General features: G+C 35.3%; 2 protein-coding genes across 2 annotated transcripts; one reads left to right on the plus strand and one right to left on the minus strand.

Moving 5' to 3' along the window:
- The first annotated feature begins 839 nt into the window (after positions 1-839).
- mrpl14 (mitochondrial ribosomal protein L14) lies at positions 840-2,202 on the plus strand. Its single transcript, XM_051126333.1, has 3 exons — positions 840-958; positions 1,174-1,244; positions 1,685-2,202. The coding sequence occupies exons 2-3, from the start codon at positions 1,186-1,188 to the stop codon at positions 2,049-2,051; spliced, it is 426 nt and encodes a 141-aa protein (XP_050982290.1). The 5' UTR covers positions 840-958; positions 1,174-1,185; the 3' UTR covers positions 2,052-2,202.
- A 249-nt stretch (positions 2,203-2,451) lies between these two features.
- Positions 2,452-19,670, minus strand: capn1a (calpain 1, (mu/I) large subunit a). The gene is made up of 22 exons (XM_051126334.1): positions 19,406-19,670; positions 16,861-17,107; positions 14,997-15,066; positions 14,111-14,229; positions 11,722-11,855; positions 11,203-11,371; positions 10,880-10,963; positions 10,707-10,792; positions 10,554-10,628; positions 9,751-9,911; positions 7,951-8,120; positions 7,835-7,846; positions 7,471-7,682; positions 7,331-7,370; positions 7,178-7,243; positions 7,031-7,088; positions 6,875-6,939; positions 3,805-3,873; positions 3,629-3,707; positions 3,300-3,413; positions 3,169-3,227; positions 2,452-3,084 (listed from the first exon to the last, which is right to left on the minus strand). The coding sequence occupies exons 2-22, from the start codon at positions 17,104-17,106 to the stop codon at positions 3,058-3,060; spliced, it is 2,115 nt and encodes a 704-aa protein (XP_050982291.1). The 5' UTR covers position 17,107; positions 19,406-19,670; the 3' UTR covers positions 2,452-3,057.
- Positions 19,671-20,163: the final 493 nt, after the last annotated feature.

Genomic DNA, 20,163 nt, shown 5'->3' on the forward strand with positions numbered 1-20,163 from the left:
CCACAGTTGTTATATACAATGATTAAATGCATGGAGCCCCTAGCCTGCAGAAAACAAATAAACAAGCAAAAAATAACACAAAAATAAACTAAGAAACACATGACTTGATAAAACAAATACATTTTTACTTTATTCCTTAATGTATTTTTGGATGTAAATAATAAGTATGTAAACAGACACATGAGGAAATAAATAAATAAATAAATAAATTTATTTAAGCAATTAATACTTTTATTTAGCAAAGATGCTGTAAACTGATCAGAAGTGATGATAAAGACATTTATAATGTTACAAATGATTTCTATTTCAGATAAATGCTGTTTTTCTAAATGTTCTATTCCTCAAAGAAACCTGAAAAAATTCTACTCGGCTGTTTTCAACATAATAGTAATATTTATTTTATTTATTTATTTATTTATTTATTTTGAGCAGCAAAATAATATTAAAATGATTTCTAAAGGATAATGTGACTGGAATAATGATGCTGAAACTTCAGCTTTAAAATTGCATGAATAAATTACATTTTAAAATATATTTAAAACAGTTATTTTAAATAGTAGAAATATTTCAATTTTACTGTTTTTGCTGTACTTTGGATCAAATAAATGCAGGATTGGTGAGCAGAAGAGACTTCTTTAAAAAACATTTAAAAAAAACCCCTTACTGTTCAACAGATTTTAACTGGTAGTGTAAAAACAGAAAATATAAGTGTGTTTGGGGGGTGGGGTGTTGGGGGATAACACAAAACCAATTTATTAATTTAAAAATTAATTATATTTCTTATAATAAAGTCTCCATAGGGAGTGTTGCTAGTGCGGTGTGTATCCTCCAGCACTGCAGGTGGCGTGAATGAGCTCAGTTCGCTGCATTTGAAACAATACAAGAAAAAGAGCAAACGTCGCTTTGTTATGACGCAGATGTGTGCATGACATTGGTGTGGCGTGAATGATCTGAGCAGGTATTTAATAACGTTATTTATTTAGACTATTTTGAATATTACTTTACAAGAACAGTTTGACCAACGTTAATAGATCACCTAGATTTATTGCTTACTTACATCGATAACCGGACGCAGTTAAATAACATGAGAATTGTTCGATAATATACCCGTTATTAATAGAGAAAAAGTAGTTGTTTTTATTATAACTATTTTTAATTTTGTCTTGTTTTCAGTGTGAGTTCAGGATGGCCCTGTCGTTGTCCAGGGCGATTTTGCCCAAACTGATGCAGCAGAGGGCTTTCAGGTGAACAGTTTCTTTATTCTTTAGGTTTACTTTAGTTTTGAGGTTCATCATCAATCATCGGGGAAATTTGAAGGAATTGTAATATTGTAATTTGTCTTTTTAAGGTTAATTTCTACAAAAATGATCATTTAAAATCATGACTGCAGAAATTTGTTGGTCAGCAAGTGTGGGCACCCTAGTTTTGTGATGTAGGGTTGGTGGTTTCTAAACGATTATTTATAGACCAGTTCCCACACATGGGATTATATGATTATTGATGAAGATTCTCAGAAAATATGTGATGCATATATACTTTTATATCACCACATGATAAATGAATGATTAAGAAAACAAATCTAAAATCATTCATCTAAACCTCTTTGTTGCATTGTTGTCATTTAGCCATTTTAATGATCTCACCTGTTCTCAACAAATACCATCATATTATCATCTCACTGCAGTGTCTCAGCAGCTGTGTCCGCTATTCAGAAGTTAACACGCGTGAGGGTGGTCGACAACAGCGCTCTTGGAAACGCCCACCACCACCGTCCACCAAAAGTCATTCACGTATACACCAAGAATGGAATAGGTAAAGTGGGAGACAGAGTCTTACTGGCCATTAAAGGACAGAAGAAAAAAGCTCTCATAGTGGGTCACAAAATGCCTGGAGCCCGAATGACCCCACGCTTTGACTCCAATAACGTGGTTTTGATTGAAGAGAATGGAAACCCCACAGGAACGAGAATAAAAACTCCTATACCAACACATCTGCGCAAAATGGAGGGGGAATATTCGAAACTGTTAGCCATCGCTCAGCGATTTGTTTGAATGGGTGTTTCTGTATTCTGGGAGAACCAATCTTAAAATACGTCTCTTATCTTTGTAAATACTAAAGATTGTTCATGCCATTCAGAAAGAAAAAATAGCTTTCATGGTTGCTTGTGGAATAATTTGTAATAAAATATGTGGATGAAATATTTTTGAATTGCTATAGTTATTCACAATTACATTTTTTATTTTGAGGAAGAAACAAAAAATAGAATTGCGAGGCGCAAACTCTGAATTCAGAAAAGAAGTTAAAAAATGCAAGAGGCAAACTTGGCACTGCAAGACAAAAAAGAAATTTATATTATGCAATTCAGACTTTTCCTCTTAGAATTCTAAATTTATATATTGCAATTCTAATGTTTTTTCTTTCAGTTTTCAGGAGGAAAATGTCAGAATTGTGAAATAAAGTCAAAATTAAGTTAAGAGTTAAATTTCACACAATTCACCATTAAATGCTTTTATATGACCCACTTGTAAGGACATCTCAGACGTTTCATAGAACATATGAAATAAAACTGTTTATGTAAGTTTAGTATAACAACAGTTTATTCTGAAGCTCTGATTATAGGAAATCAGTGACAATATCGACACAATTACGCATTGTGCATCTAAAGCTTTTTTTAACAGGATGCATTAGTTCACCTCATAGGAGAACATGCAGTGCTCTGTGTGTTTTTTTTTTTTTTTTTTCCTATGGCACTATTCATAGACAGCCTTTTGGAAATAAAGGTTGGTCTTCTGTTAGGACAAAATGCACAACATGCACATGTTCTTCAGCCATCGGTCATTACAGAAGCAATGAGTGGAGGTTTCTTGTGTTTCACACTAGAGGGTTTTTCTTTGTAGTGTAACTGCAGTATATATTATTAGGATTGAAAAATAAATCTTTATAAATCTAGTAGCACTTTATTCTAATGAGGTTATAGTGGGATTGTTGCATGAGGAGTTCAGCATTGAGGCACTTTGCAGCAGGATCTTGAGTTGGACGTTCATGAAATGGTTTACCTCAACCGCACATGGTCATGAAGAGCCACTACATAAAAAAAGAGAATGAGTGATTAGTGTTTTGTAGATGTTTGTTTTAACATTTCGGTGTCAAGAAATCAATCCAGAGCACCTCAGATAGGTTCATCTCAGCCGTTCCTGTTCCATCTCTGTCCAACTGCTGAAACGATCCTACAAAGTAAGTGCAAGACTATGAAAAACAAATACAAAAAGATAACATGTGATACGAAAAGAAATACCTACTGAACATAGCCTCCAGTTTGATCAAGCAGCAGACGAAGTTATCAAAATCGATGACCTCGTTCTCAGCGTATCTGGCTACAAGGATCTGGTTGAGTCTGTTATTGAGCTTAAAGCCTGTAAAGAAAGTGATTTTTAAGTGAATTCAAAAATGTTGGGCTGGTAATATTGATATTTTTAATGTAATATGTATAATATTTTAAGTCTTATGCTTAGCAAGGTTGCATTTATTTGATCAAAAATACAGTAAAACAGAAATGGGTGTTAAATATTATTACAAATAGTAACAATAACAATTGTTTGCCAATTAATGAAACAAATGTCTCTTTCACCTGCTGATTCTACAGCCAGACGCATCTCATAAGAGCTCATAGTTCCTGACTTATCAATATCAAACTCTCTGAAGATCCCCTGAGTGGAAAAGAAAGCATGAGATATTTATTTTGAACTAAAGAATCTGTAAATATTTCAGAGTGTGTGGGGGGAAGAAATTAACTAAGGTACTCACCAGCAACTTCCTTATTTTGTTCCAGAGGATCTGAAACTCTATTAAACCCAACCGTGCACTACCATCTTTCTGATGAACGGAGTCAAGAGTGAAAACAGATGCAGGTTGTCTGATCGCAACTGACGTTACTTAGAACAAAAAATAATTTAGCAAGGCAATACACCAGAATAAATATTTCTTATACAGTTAATGTTACTGCTAACATTTCTGCACAAATTTGTACATTTTGGCATATAAAGCCAATAAACATAGCATATGAGTTTCATGTTTCTGCTTTTAAACATCAAGAATATCTTAAAGAGGTCATCGGACGCCCATTTTCCACAAGTTGATGTGATTCTTTAGGGTCTTAATGAAAAGTCTATAATATACTTTGGTTAAAAATTCTCAATGGTAGTGTAAAACAACACCCTTTTTACCTTGCCAAAATCAGCTCTGGAAAGATAATCCTATTCTGGTCGAGGCTGCTTTAAATGCAAATGAGCTCTGCTCGCCCCACCCCTCTCTTCTCTCAGTGGAGTGACGAGCCTGTTTACTTTAGCCGCATTTAGCCGCTAAACTTGCTAACTAGCACATTATTAGCAAAGGCGATCCCCAAGGATTCATAAAAAACCCTTATACTCACTTCTGCTGTAAGTGAAGCTGGATCACGAATGATTCGCACAAACATAGATGGATATATGTAGATCAGGAGGCGCATTCCCTTCACAAACAAACGTAATCCACTGCATCTTCAGCGGCTCAGATGTCAGGAGTAAATGACGACTACTACGTTCATTTTTACATCCAGCAACACAACACCTCAATTGTCTTAACTTACATCCCTGCTCCGGCATCAAAACAATGGAGATAGGACTGTTGCAGCTGTTCCAACTATTGTGGGAGCGAAATAATATTCTCTTTTCAAATCAAGCCATTCTCAGATGCCTGTCGTTGTGGTGTCACACCGACAGGTATCTGAGAACGGCTCGATTTGAAAAAGGGGATATTATTTTTACAGATTAATTAAAACCACTGCATGGATTTTTATCATTATAGGGTAGATTTGTACATACACTGCCAATGCTCAAACAATATGGAAAAGTGAACTTAGCATCCGATGACCCCTTTAAATATATACTTCCACTGTAATTGCCAAGGGTGTAGGTTTGATTTTGGCAGAGATTTGTATTTGTGTATTCTTTCTTTCTTTCTTCTTTGTTTTGTTTTAATAACTGTATTGCCTTAATGGTTTGATGTCTTGTACTGTTTAAAAAAGGATTCTAACGCGCTCTGAAGTCCCTATCTGAATCAAAAGATTCACGAACCCGCTCTGAAATCCTGATCTGAATCAAATGATTCATGATACGCGCTCCGAAGTCCCGATCTGAACCAAATGATTGGCGATATGCGAAGTTCTGATCTAAATCAAATGATTTGCAAACCTGCTCCGAAGTCCGGATCTGAATCAAATGATTCACGATACGCAACATTCTGATCTAAATCAAATGATTCACAAACCCGCTCCAAAGTTCAGATCTGAATCAAATAATTCATGAATCATTTGATTCAGATCTGAACTTTGGAGTGTGGATAGCGAAACATTTGATTCAGATCGGGACTTTGGCGCGGTTTCACGAATCATTGGCTACATTTACACTGCGAGCCCTAGTGCTCAATTCTTTTTTTGTATAGGTGTTCACATTGTTGCTTTAAATGTGGCCAATATCAGATTTACAGTGTGAACAGATCATGGTTCTGAACTGACCTGCATGTGCAAATAAACAATACGAACAAGGTTTCCAGGTTTTCACAACAAAATCTGCCCAATTGCTTCTCAAAACTAGTTCACAAGTGTGACACATCACACTTCCACTGATTACCTTTCAAAACTATCTTGACAAATTTGGGTAGTATGTAAAATCTTTAAAGTGTCTCCCGTCAGCACGGAATTATGCTGAATGTCGATCTAGACTGACGTAAAAGTTGCATGACAAAACATCTGACCTGTATCACATTTAGTACCACATATGGAAGTGGCACAAATTCGAATCGAAAAGAGCAGATTCTGTGTGCTTTGTTCTGTTCACACTGTCATGACAAAAACAGATCTGAGTTTTTTTGCATGTGAGAAAAAAAATCTGATATGGGTCACATTTGCCTGCAGTGTGAATTTTTGTTTAGATCATGACTTCGGAGCAGGTAAGCGAATCATTTGATTTACATGGTAACTCGCATATCACAGACCATTTGATTAAGATCAGGACCACAGAGCACTATCCATCGCAAATCATTTTATTTAGATCAGAACAGCAAAGCAGGATCGTGAATCATTTAGTGATACGAATGATCCTGATATGGTTCGTGAATTCAAATTGGGACTATGGAGCGTGGATTGCGAATCATTTAATTTAAATTGGAACTTGGGGTTTCAGACTGCATCTGTATATGAGCCTTAACCAACTTCGAAGCGCAGATCGCGAATGATTTAATTTGCGAAATGATTCATGAACCAAAGTTTTGATCTGAATCAAATGATTTGCAAACCTGCTCCGAAGTCCGGATCTGAATCAAATGATTCACGATACGCAACATTCTGATCTAAATCAAATGATTCACAAACCCGCTCCAAAGTTCAGATCTGAATCAAATAATTCATGAATCATTTGATTCAGATCTGAACTTTGGAGTGTGGATAGCGAAACATTTGATTCAGATCGGGACTTTGGCGCGGTTTCACGAATCATTGGCTACATTTACACATTCAAATGATTCACGATGCATGCTTTGAATCTGAATTAAATGATTTGCGATATGCGCTTTGATCAACTGTTTGATCAAAATTATTGCTAGGGTCAATTTAGTCGGCACAGGATATTAGTAGGGACATTTTAGTCCATTTAGTGTCCCTACTAAATTCTGTGCCCTTGCAATTTGCATTAATGTAAAGAGGACTACTTTTTTTTTTTTTTTAACCAACTCAGGAATGAGTTAAAATGATTTTCCATAGTAATCATCAGAATTAAAGATGTTGTCAATAGACCTTAACTTGTATTTGACCCAGAATACTCTTTTAAATAGTGAAGGATACATCCAAGAGATTCACCATAGTTCTGCAGGACTCCATGCTGAAGCCATCTGTCTTTAAATCCTTGTCTGAGAGAGAAACAGCTCATTCAGATTAGATAAACAAGTTGATTTCGACACCACTGACCCCCAAGTGTAAGAAAATTAGTGTGTTACTCACGTTTAGAGACTACTCTGTTGAGAATAGTCCTGAGTTCACGGACAGATATCTCCATATCCTAAAATGTTCAAAAGTTAATATTTATATGCAATATTCTAACATTAGAGAACAATTTTGATCTAAACGCTGCTTTATATATTTACCAACCTCTCCAGCCAGCTGGGCAAACAAGGCCTTGAAAGAGTCATCAATGTCATCCTCTGTAATTTCTGCCTACAATAAAAAAAAACCCAAAAGAGCCATGTTCATTTAACAGTCCAAAGAATATGACATCTACTTTTTGTCTTAATGTTTATTTACCTCATCCTCCAGGTCAGCTGAAATCTCATCATCCAACTCCCTTTGAGAGAGAGGGAAAAAAACAACAATAGTTTAAATCCTTATAGATTTAACTTCCTTAGTAAAATGCCTCAAGAGCTCAAACAAGAACACACACTCACTCTGTCTGTGACTGCTTTTCAGTGAAGACTCGTAGGACAAAATCAGCCTCTTTGCTGGGTTCAAAGGTGGAGGGGACGATGATGTACTCACCGGGAGGCAGGCGGAGACGAGTGCTCACCTCGCGCAGGTTGATGAAGGTCTCAGAGCGAGCGCTTGATGAGTTTGTCAGGAAGAAGTCCTTTTTAAGATGCACGTTCTGACACCCTGCATACTGCAGACAGACGGAAATGACAAATCTGTGCAGCACGCAAAATTATTCCACTGTTATGCACTGTGAATAACCTTCTGTTGAATTTGACCTGTTTATGGAAGTCTTAATGATGCTGGCAAACCTATTTAAGAAATTACTGACATGGGTCATACCTCTTCAGGTATCTGCATGGAGAAGAAAAAAAGAAAGAAAACAATTAAGCATTTTTTTCCCTTCTAAAACAAAATAATTATCTACAAACTTAATTTAGACCTATTTGGCTCCTCACCTCGTAGACAGCGAAGCCGATGGTGTGCATGTCCTGTCCGTGGCGGCGGTACCGTCTGCGGTCTTTCTGCATTAAAGCCACCAGGAAGCTGCAGGCCACTTCTTCATCCTCTGGGTCATCATCTTCCTCCAGCAGTGTGATCTTATACTGTGGATTGATCCAGAACGTGTCTGCCAAATATTACAGGAACACATGCCAATCAAGGGTTAAAATCTCAGATAAAGCTGGTAGCTTGATTCATGCATTTATAACTGTTCATCCTGTTCGTGATATGATACTTAATGCACTACCGTTCAAAGGTTTGTGGTCAGAAGGATTTTTTTTGAAAGAAATTAATACTTTTATTCAGCAAGACTGCTTTAAATTGATCATAAGTGACAGTAAAGATTTTTATGATGTTACAAAAGATTTCTATTTTTTAAATGAATGCTGTTGTTTTGAACTTTCCAATCATAAAGCAATACTAGGAGGAAAGTATAACCGTTTCTACAAAAAATAAATCACTAAATAAAATAAATAAATAACAGCACATCTTTTTCCAAAATTAATAATGATAAGAAATTTTTCTTGAGCACCAAATTAGCATATTAAAATGATTTCTGAAGGATCATGTGATGCTGAGGACTGGAGTAATGATGCTAAAAATTCATTTTGCATCACAGGAATAAATTACATTTTAAAATACACTACCAGTCAAAAGTTTCTGACAGTAAGATTTTTAGTGTTTTTTAAAGAAGTCTCTTCTGCTCACCAAGTGTCACATGATCCTTAAAAAATCATTATAATATGCTGATTTACTGTTCAAAAAACATTTATTATTATTATTAATATTTAAAACAGTTGAGTAAAAATGTTCAGGATTCTTTGATGAATAGAAATATTCAAAGATCAGCATTTATCTGAAATAAAAAACTTTTGTAACATGCTTGGAGCTTGGAGTCAGTATACATATTTATTTTTATTTTTATCTTTTTGGGGAAAGAACTTACAGAAATTAATGCTTTTATTTAGCAAGGACGCTTTAAGTTGATCAAAAGTGATGATAAAGACATTTTTAATGTTACAAAAGATTTGTATTCCAGATAAATGCTGTTCTACTGAACTTTCTATTCATCAAAGAAAATTCTACTCGCTAGCTGTTTTCTACATAATAATAATAATAAATGTTTTTTTGAGCAGCAAATTAGAATATTAGAATGATTTCTGAAGGATCATGTGACTGGAGTAATGATGCTAAAAATTCAACGTTAAAATCACTGGAATAAATTACATTTTAAAATATATTCAAATAGAAAGCAGTTCTTTTAATTAGTAAAAACATTTTTAAATTATACTGGTTTTGCTGTATTTCGGATCAAATAAACGCAGGCTTGGTGAGGAGAAGAGACTTCTTTATCAAAAAAAAAAAAAATCTTACTGCTCAAAAATTTTTTTGCTGGTAGTGTACATTAAAAAAACAACTTTTTTATTGCAATATTTCACAATATTACAGTTTTTACTGTATTTATGATCAAATAAATGCAGCCTCTGTGAGCATAAGAGACTTTTTTCATAAAACATTTAAAAATCTTGCCGACCCCAAAACTTTTAAACAGTAGTCTACATCCAAATATTGTAATTTTACAAGAAAAACAATTCATTGGCAATTGGATTTATTAATCACATTTTTCTAAACCTACGGCCAGCTATAAAGCCCTACCAATGTTTCCAGCAGTAGAGACATCCACTACGACCAACAATACAGCCACTCTGTGACCTCATATGATAAAAACGCTGGATGTAAACAGGGGCGTTACTCACTGGGATGGTTTCGGCAACCTCCCGCGGTACTGCCTCTCCGCCAGGCGCCGTGAAACTTGATGGTGTTCCAGTGACTCGTGTCATCATCGCTCAGAGCATCAGGGGTCAGATTACAAATCTCCAGCCTGGAGAACTGCCGCAAAAACTCACTGAATGACATCCTGGAGACAAAGGGAACCGTTTCTTTATGCTGAGAGCATACACAATGCTTTTTTGGTCTACTGATGTGCCAAGTCACCCAAAAATAAAAACAGACATAGATGAGTTTGTTTCTTCATCAAAACAGATTTGGAGAAATTTAGCATTGCACTGGATCCTCTGTAGTGAATGGGTGCCATCAGAATGAGAGTCCTAACAGCTGATAAAAACAGTCCAAGTAATCCACACGACTCCATTCTATCGATTAATGTCTTGTCAAGTGAAAAACTGCATGTTTGTAAGAACATTAAATGGTCACTTCTGCCCAAAATAAGAGTCCATAATCCAAAATAATGATTCCTCCAGTGAAAAAGTTTCCAGTCCAGTTTTCTGGACTATTCTGGACATGCTTCTGTGCATATTTCTTTCCTGATTCAAGTGAGACAACTTTTTATCAGCTGTTTGGACTCTCATTCTGACGGCACCCATTCACTGCAGAGGATCCACTGGTGAGCAAATTATGTAATGTTAAATTTCTCCAAATCTGTTCCAATGAAGAAACAAACTCATCTACATCTTGGATGGCCTGCGGGTGAGTACATTTTCAGCAAAATTTTATTTTTGGGAGAAATTTTACTTAAATTTTTATTGCTGATGAAACTCACCAGAACTCTCCATCCTCCATTTGTAAGTGCAAGTCGTCCTTCTCAGATGGGTCAATTTCGTCCCATTCAGGAGAGCTGGAAAAGAAACATACACAGTCTTCTTACTCAGTGACTTGAGTTGAACCGAATAAGTGTTTCTGTGTAATTTCTTACTTGTCGCTCCAGGCCCCCGTCCATTCAACCTGACCCCATGGGTTCCGGATGCGGATAAGCCTTTCTGTACTACCCCTAAATTCCACCTGTCAAAGAGAGATCTCACGCATGAAGGCAGACAAAATTAACTCAAATATATCTATGAGCAACATATACTGGGGGCATTACAGTACCTGTTTGAGGGCCGTCACTGAGTAAGCATGACCCTTAACCAGCTTCTTGAACGTCACAGATTCCATGTCAAAGGCACTGGTTATCTGGTACACAATCAGAAATAATATATGAATCTAAATATTACCTTTCTATCTCTTGAAAGTCGTAGTTGCGTTGCTGTCTATGCAGGGTCAGAAAGCTCTTTCATCATCTTAATTTGTGTTCTGAAGATGAACGAAGGTCTTACGGGATTGGAACGACATGAGGGTGAGTAATTAATGACAGAATTTTATTTTTGGATAAACTATCCCTTTAAATGAAGTATGGTAAATGAAGTTCTCACATCAATAGAGCAGCCCAGCAGGGAACCTCTTTCCAAGGCTTTACCGATGATTCGGTACAGGTCTCTTGGAGCTTTCCGGAGCTCGTACATCTCTGAAACCCCTCCGGTAAAATCCTCAAAACCTTCAGTGGTGGATCCTCCAGAGAGAGCTTCATAGGAGCCATTCAGCCTGGTACAAAACACACACACACACAAGTAAGGATACTCTACTTAGACTATGGTAAAATCTGAAAGGAGAAGATTCCAGAACAAAAATTTACAGATAATGCACCATACCAGTCCATTATATGGAGAAAAATCCTGAAATGTTTTCCTAAAAAAACATAATTTTTTTATGACTGAAGAAAGAAAGACATGAACATCTTGGATGACAAGGCGGTGAGTACATTATCTGTAAATTTTTGTTCTGGAAGTGGAGATCTCTTTAAACAAGACAGATACGTTCTACTTTTGTAAATGATTATTGGTTAGTAAGAACATATTTTGCTGGCCTTTACCAAAATGTCTATCAGGACATACTTAGCATAGGCTTTTTCAACCAAGGCACTCCAGAACTCATTTCCCTCTGCTGAATGGACAAACATGAGCTCTCCGTCTTTGACCGGGAGCCGATCATCAATCACGACATCGACCCACTCACCGAACTGCCAGAACTGCAGAACAGACGAAAGCAACCGTAATTAACCTAACATCTAGATGATAGACAGAGATTAATGAGAAGCAAAGGTTAAGAGGAATCCAGATTAAATGTGCGGGCACATTTAATGTTGTTTGTTGAATTTTTGCAGGTAAAATACAGTAATTTCAATAGGAATCCATGCAGTTGGGTGTGTAAAGATCTTCCCATGCAGATTTGATGAAAGTGACTTCATACATGCCTACACTATTGACAATTGATCTTGAAACAGTTTTTGCCTGTGAAATTTCACTTAAAGGGGTCATCGGATGCTCATTTTCCAAAAGTTGATATGATTATTTAGAGTCTTAATGAAAAGTCTATAATATACTTTGGTTAAAAATTCTCAATGGTTGTGTAAAACAACACCCTTTTTACCTTGTCAAAATCAGCTCTGCAAAAATCATCTCATTCTGAGGGGAGTGTTCCTTTAAATGCAAATGAGCTCTGCTCGCTCCACACCTCTCTTCCCTTTGTGGAGTGACGAGCCTGTTTATTTTAGCTGCGTTTAGCTGCTAAACTTGCTAACTAGCACATTATTAGGAAAGGTGATTGCAGAGATTCATAATAAACCCCTTATACTCACTTTTGCTGTAAGTGAAGCTGGATCATGAATGATTTGCACGAACATAAACATTTTTATGTAGATCGGAAGGTGCATTCCCTTAACAAACAAACGTAATCCACTCCATCTTCAGCGGCTCAGATGTCGGGAGTAAATGACGAGCACTAGTCACCTTTATTTATATACCGCCTTTGACAATACAGAGTTGTGACAAAGCGGTTGTACAGTATTAAATAGGAAATAGCTCATCAATAATGCAAAAGGGCAACAGTAAACACTCAATTTTCAGGTAAAGGCAGTTAATAATAATATAATAATAATAAAATTGAACTATGTTCATTATTACATCCAGCAACACAACACCTCAAAGATATTCTTGTCTAACTTACATCCCCGCTCCGGCATCGAAACAATGGAGGTCGGATTATTACAGCTGATTTAAGGCGGGTCTGAAGTAAGATGCTCATGTCAATCAACTATCATGGGGACGCCACACCGACAGGCATCTGAAAATTGCTTGATTTGAAAAAGAGGAAATTATTTTTACAGATTAATTAAAAACCACTGCATGGATTTTTATCATTATAGGGTATTTGTGTACATACGCTGTCAACACACATTAATGTTCAAACAACATGTAAAAGTGAACTTTGCATCCGTTGACCCCTTTAAATGCAAATGTGACTGCACCTTAAGACTAACATAAATGTCAAAAAAAAAACAGTATGACTTTTATTTTGAACAGTATGACTTTTAATGTGAAATCTCTTCTGCTCACCAAGTCTGCATTTATTTGATCCAAAGTACAGCAAAAACAGCAACATTTTGAAATATTTATACTATTTAAAATGACTGCTTTTTATTTGAATATATTTTAAAATGTAATTTATTCCTGTGATCAAAGCTAAATTTTCAGCATCATTACTCCAGCCTTTAGTGTCACATGATCCTTCAGAAATCATTCTAATATGCTGATTTGAAAGAAAGAAAATTTGTTTGTATTATCATCATCATCATCAATATTAAAAACAATTTGATTACATTTTTTGATTAATACAAAGATCCAAAGATTGGCATTTATCTGAAATAAAAAGCCATTGTAACATTATACATTGTATCATTCAAAACCTTGGAGTCAGTATCATTTTTCTTTTTTTTAGAAAATAAATTATACTTTTATTTAGCAAGGATGCTTTACATTGATAAAAATTGATGATAAAGAGATTTATAATATTATAAAATATTTCTATTTCAGATAAATGTTGCTCATCTGAACTTTTTTATTCATCAAAGACACCTGAAAAAAATTCTACTCAGCCGTTTTCAACATAATACTAACAATAAATGTTTTTGTGCAGCATATCAGAATATTAGAATGATTTCTGAAGGATCATGTGACTGGAGTAATGATGCTAAATATTCAACTTTAAAATCACAGGAATAAATTACATTCTAAAATATATTCAAATAGAAAACAGTTTTTTAAATAGTAAAAATATTCCAAAAATGTACTGTTTTTGCTATACTTTGGATTAAATAAATGCAGGCTTGGTGAGCAGAAGAGACTTCTTTAACACATTAAAAATCTTACTGTTCAAAACCTTTTGACTGGTAGTGTGTGTGAGTTTCAACAAGACCCTCTAGAGGATGCAATTGTGTTTCAGAACCTGAAAGTGGAATATTCCAGCATAATCATCTTGAAAGCTCTGCCCATGAGGGACGACCCTGTGAAGGAGTCTTTCATTAAGAGTCAGCGAGGCTATAGCAGCGAGAAGCCAGCAGTCACCTGATCAGAAAAAAAACAAAACAAAACAAAACAAATGAAGCAGGGAGAAGTGTAATAAAACCACTTATTCAAAAAGTAATTTAAACTTTAATACCAAAATCCCTGAATATGCTCATCAATATTTTGCCTTTTAATAAAACATGGCAGTTGAACTATTAATCTACAACCAGCAGGGGGACAGAAAAAGGGGTGTGGTTTATTTTTACTGTGAGGCCTGTGTGAACCCATTCCTGTTTACATCCCACTCGGATCTCCAACTCAGAGCACAGGAATTTTCCACAGCCACAGAAACCATAAGGGGCCAGACATGGGCTGAACATACACTACCAGTGTAAGCTTTCAATTGTTAAACAGTTTTGGTCACTATATAATACTCATTTATATTATTTCATAGTTTTGATGACTTATTCTTGATCTATTATTGTTAATTAGTGTGTGCAGACTTTTGCCTGGTACTGTGTTTGATAGTTTTATACTAGCTTATGTAAAAGGAGTACAAATATGTACCGTACAAGGGCGGTAACAAAAATCTGACATGCACACTGATTCAGATAAGTTGGCACAATTGCAAACATGCACTGACTCAAGGTCAGTGGGAAGTGGATGAGTCACATGCAGACACGCCTCAGGTCAGCTATATGAGTCATGCTTTGAGTTTTATAGCCACAGAATCATTTATAGGGGATTCCATGACACATAATACCTGCCGAGACAAACACTTAGAAACTATGCATACTGAATGACGTTTGTGCAACCAGAAAGCTTACCCAGAGCTCCTTGACAGATGTCTGTCCTTGAGGCACCACCCACAATGAACTGAGGATCATCACAGAGCTCCTACAGAAAAGAGGGATTAGACTGGAACTAGGCAATCCAAAGGATTTATAAAAATAGTTCAGGCAAAAATGAAAAAAAGCATCTTAATTTTGTAACAAACCCATATGGTTGTATTTAAAAAAAAAAAAAGAAAAAAAAATTATATATATATATATATATATATATATATATGTGTGTGTGTGTGTGTGTACTTGTTTTTGCTACATTGTGGGGACCAAATGTCCCCACAAGGATAGTAAAACCTGAAATTTTTGACATTGTGGGGACTGGCTTGTGGTCCCCATGGGTACAAAAGCTTATAAATCATACAGAATGAGTTTTTTTGAGAAAGTAAAAATGCAGAAAGTTTTCTGTAAGGGTTAGGTTTAGGGGTAGGGCTAGGGTAAGGGGATAGAAAATACAGTGTGGACAGTATACAAACCATTGCGCCTATGGAGAGTCCCCACAAAGATAATAAACCAGACATGTGTGTGTGTGTGTGTGTGTGTGTGTGTGTGTGACCCTGGCCCACAAAACCAGTCATAAGGGTCAGTTTTTTTTTTTTGAACTGAGATTTATACATCATAATACATATACATCAGCTGAATAAATAAGCTTTCCATTGATGTATGATTTAGGATTGGACAATATTTGGCCAAAATAACTATTTAAAAATCAGGACTATCAAAAAAATCAAAATACGTTGAAAATTGCCTTTAAAGTTGTCTAAATGAAGTTCTTAGCAATGCATATTACTGATCAAAAAATAAGTTTTGATATTTTTACGTTAGAAAATTTACAAAATGTCTTCATGGAACATGATCTTTACTTAATATCCTAATGATTTTTGGCATAATAGAAAAATTGATCATTTTGACCCATACAATGTTTTTTGGCTATTGCTACAAATATACTCGTTATACATTATATACATTTTATATACACTTATTTATATATTTGCATGGTATGACTTTATTACATTTTTTTTTGTCTTTTTGGCATCAACATGAACTGTTAGTGTATGGAAGATTGTTTTAGCATAATTAAAAGTTTTTATTTTAATTTAGTTTAGTTTTCATTGTAATTTTAATTAAAGTTTTCAGAACTTTGTGTGCATTTTTCCATTTGTATTCATTTTTATTGTAATTTTAATTATAATTTTTAATATTTTTAAAATGACCATATAGTTCAGATTTTGTTATTTTAGTACAACAAGTTAAAAAAATGTTGCTTTGGCAACTAGCCGATATAAAATAATTAATTTTACTAAGCTATTCTAATTCAAGTAACACTTTTTTATGGTTTCAGTTTTAGATTTAGTTAACTATAATAACCCTGGTGTTGAAAATAAGATATTTTCATGCATTATGCTAAAAAATAACAGGCTTTGGAACAAGATGAGCGTGCAGTCGTGACTGCTGCCACGCCTATGTTGCCAGAGAAACATTCTCGTATTCTGTAATGAATTAACAGTAAGCCACCTTAGAGGAATCATGTGTACTCTGACTAAGCGTGTCTAAAGAAATGTTATAATCCATGTGTATGTGACTTTATAATAGCGACAACAGCTGCAATAGAGAGAAGGGAGGGGTCAGTGCGGTTATAAACATTCTGACTATGAACTGAAAGAATTGGGTGGGTCATGTGACACTGAGGACTGAAGCAATGGCTGCCTGCTGAAAATGCACCAACTTAAAATATATTAAAAGAGAAAACAGCTGTTTGATTTATGAAATATTACTGTTTTTGAATGTATTTTTGATCAAATAAACGCCTTGTTAGAGGCAGCATAACAACAAAGCATTTTTCCCTCACCGTAGGGCGCATCCACTCTACACCACGGGTTTTGGAGGAATACGGGGCAAGTTCTTTGAAGCCAAGAGAGGGTGGTTCAGCAGGGAAGCATGGGTCTTCAAACAGGTACCCTCCTTCCAAACATTCCTGTTTGAGGGCCTCAAAATCCTGGTTCTGGAAGTGTAAAGCCTGCTCAAAAGAGCCCACGCCTTCTGCCTGTAGCCTGTTAGCACTGACCTGTGCCACGATTCCTCCATATGTGAACATGCTGGAGCCGTGAGATGCAGAGTGGGTATAAATAGCAAAACTGATAGCAAAGTACTTGTTTAGACATTGAATACTTTGCACTGTATTTTGGAATAACAAAAAAAGACAAACAAACCGGAAACTCTACAATTGACATGTAAATGATGTACATAATCATGTATTATGTACCTTTTTGTATATTATTTACTCCTAAATAGTATACATTACTATCTTAAAGGTACATATTAGCACTTTAAAATACATCTTAGTACTTGAAATGTAGTACTTAGTACTTTTGAAAGGGCACCACCCTAGTGACAGTTTTGCATCTTACATGAATGTTTGGGATCTCATCACAGGTTTAAATGCTAAAACAATTGATATACTAAATGAAGCATTTTTAGTACTTTGTGTTTGTTAAACACTAGTGGAGCATGTTAGTGTGATCAACCCGACAGCCTTTAAATGCAAAAACGGCCCAAAAATGTTCCTTTCAGAGAAAAGTTGTTTATCATTTGCTTTGATATTTAGTTTCTAAGGGAATTTTGCAAATTATCTGAACACTAATTTTAGTGTCCAAATATAATTTGGTTACACTGAAGGCTGTGGGCATCAGTTAGATCACTAAAAATTACTTCAAAGTCAATTATGCATATTTCATATCAGTAAGGTTAAAAATGTAAACAGAACATATGTAGAAGGTCTGGTGTTAAATGCTGTCTTTGATAACTGTGATGAATTATCATCATCACATTATGGTTAAAAATGTGACAATGGACCACAAAATCAGTCATAAGGGTACATTTTTCTGAAATTGACCCTTATTACATATATGTGATCCTGGACCACAAAACCAGTCTTAAGTCGCTGGGGTTTATTTGCAGCAATAGCCAAAAAAAAACATTGTATGGGTCAAAATGATTGATTTTTGTTTTATGGCAAAAATCATTAGGGTATTAAGTAAAGATCATGTTCCATAAGATATTTTGTAAAATTCATACTGTAAATATATCAAAACTTAATTTTTGATTAGTAATATGCATTGCTAAGAGCTTCATTTGACAACTTTAAAGGTGATTTAATCAATATTTAGATTATTTGCACCCTCGGATTCCAGATTTTCAAATAGTTGTATCTGCAAACCATACATCAATGGAAAGCTTATTAATTCAGCTTTCAGATGATGTATTAATCTCAATTTCAAAAAACTGACCCTTATGACTGGTTTTGTGGTCCAGGGTCACATATAAGATTTATAACTTATACAAGACCCTTAAGACTCATAAGATTTATACATCTCCTGAAAGCTGAATAAATAAGCTTCCCATTGATGTACTTGTTAGGATATGACAGTATTTGGCTGAAATACAACTATTTGAAAATCTGGAATGTGAGGGTGCAAAAAAATCTAAATATTGAGAAAATCACCTTTAAAGTTGTCCAAATGAAGTTCTTAGCAATGCATATTAATTAAACAGTAAGTTTTGACATATTTACGGTAGGTAATTTACAAAATACCTTCATGGAACATGCTCATTACTAAATATCCTAATGATTTTTTTGCATAAAAGAAAAATCAATAATTTTGACCCATAAAATGTATTTTTGACTACTGCTACAAATATACCCGTGCTACTAAAGACTGTTTTTGTAGTCCAGGGTCACATATGTGCAGGTTTGTAGACTCTACAGAATTCTCACTCAATTTTCAGAGTTACATATTGGCATGCAAAATAATTATTTAAACTGGCAGCATTAGCATCATATTTCTATTATCTCTCTGTATCAATGACTGCATTGTGCTGCTGGCAAACTCACAACAGAGGGCCTCCCATTCAACACAAATCACGCTTAGTGTAACTTTACAGCTTGAATTCTATTTAGATAAATGAACAAAAGCTATTAGCACTTTGAGAAATCCACTACAGGGTTGTTTTAAAACCTTCATTTGTATATATAACACGTTTAGTGGCTATTTAGTAAGTGTTTAAAGTTGTTCTGTACATTATTTCATTTCTAAAATGTATGGCATGCCAAGCATTTTGTCGTGTTGTCTTAGTAACTCTATTTCGCCTTTACAAATCACTGCGGTTCATTTAGTTATTAATTTCAACTTAGCTGCAATTTCTAGCGATACTACGCCAGCCCAAAACGTTTTCATGTGCATAACATGCATAGTTAATACTGAATAAAGTCTCAATGCGACAGACTACAGCAGGCCGACGGAGTCCAACAATACGGACAGGACAAGACAGAACAGAACGAAATAAATCTCGAAATGATTCACTGAGGGCAGAAATACAAGAACCGCTACACTTGCCTTGCAGCTGCGGTCCTGTCAGTCTCTTCTGTGAGGGGGCTGTGGGGTATATACAGTTATATTCTCCCTAAATATAAGTGCTACACTGTATTAGAGCTTCGGTGTGTGTGTCTGCGAGAGTCCAGAGGAGGCGGGGCCTTAAACACTGAGACCGACAAGTGCATTTGTCACGACAAACCGGTCAAGTGCGTTACAAATAACGGGTCCGAATTAAGGATGAATTCGAGAGGGTTCTTTAACTAAGCCTTGGACTTTTCTAACTGAAATTAAAACAACATGGTATATAAATAAGCATAAATTCTTTCATATATTATATATCATACATAACGGCATATATTACTTGTTTCAGACAGTATACTTTTAACACTAATTAAAAATATGTCACTATTAACAGGGTTTGGACGTAACTCTACAGAACAGCGACAAATATTAGTATTGTCATTATTTATCACTTTAGTGTAAATTTTCGCACCATAAATATTTGTTTAAAACGTATTTTATATATATTTTGACGCGTCCACCTTTTTCTTCCTGTAAGAGTGGGCGTGGCCATTTGTACATTTTATGGGTGCGGCTTCCGGTTTCCATGTCCAGCTATTTTTAGCTGTACAAAAACAGCTTGGTTTGCTGCTTGATATTGCAAATTAGTGTGCCATACCATATTATTTTAATGCATTATCTTAATTATAAGCACAGTGGTTTATAGTGCAAACAGTTTTACTGTTTACTGCATGTTCTTGCTTCATTGTTAAAGAAGG

Source organism: Labeo rohita, chromosome 13 (genome assembly GCF_022985175.1).
Source record: "Labeo rohita strain BAU-BD-2019 chromosome 13, IGBB_LRoh.1.0, whole genome shotgun sequence".
Taxonomy (NCBI): Eukaryota; Metazoa; Chordata; class Actinopteri; order Cypriniformes; family Cyprinidae; genus Labeo; species Labeo rohita.

Coding starts and splice junctions, on each gene's coding strand:
- mrpl14 (XM_051126333.1), top strand. CDS start 1,186: ATGGCCCTGTCGTTGTCCAGGGCGATTTTGCCCAAACTGATGCAGCAG. Junction 1,245..1,684: donor ATGCAGCAGAGGGCTTTCAG/GTGAACAGTTTC, acceptor ATCTCACTGCAG/TGTCTCAGCAGCTGTGTCCG.
- capn1a (XM_051126334.1), bottom strand. CDS start 17,106: ATGTTCACATATGGAGGAATCGTGGCACAGGTCAGTGCTAACAGGCTA. Junction 10,964..11,202: donor TGCTGGGCTGCTCTATTGAT/GTGAGAACTTCA, acceptor ATTGTGTACCAG/ATAACCAGTGCCTTTGACAT. Junction 10,793..10,879: donor CAGTGACGGCCCTCAAACAG/GTACTGTAATGC, acceptor TCTCTTTGACAG/GTGGAATTTAGGGGTAGTAC.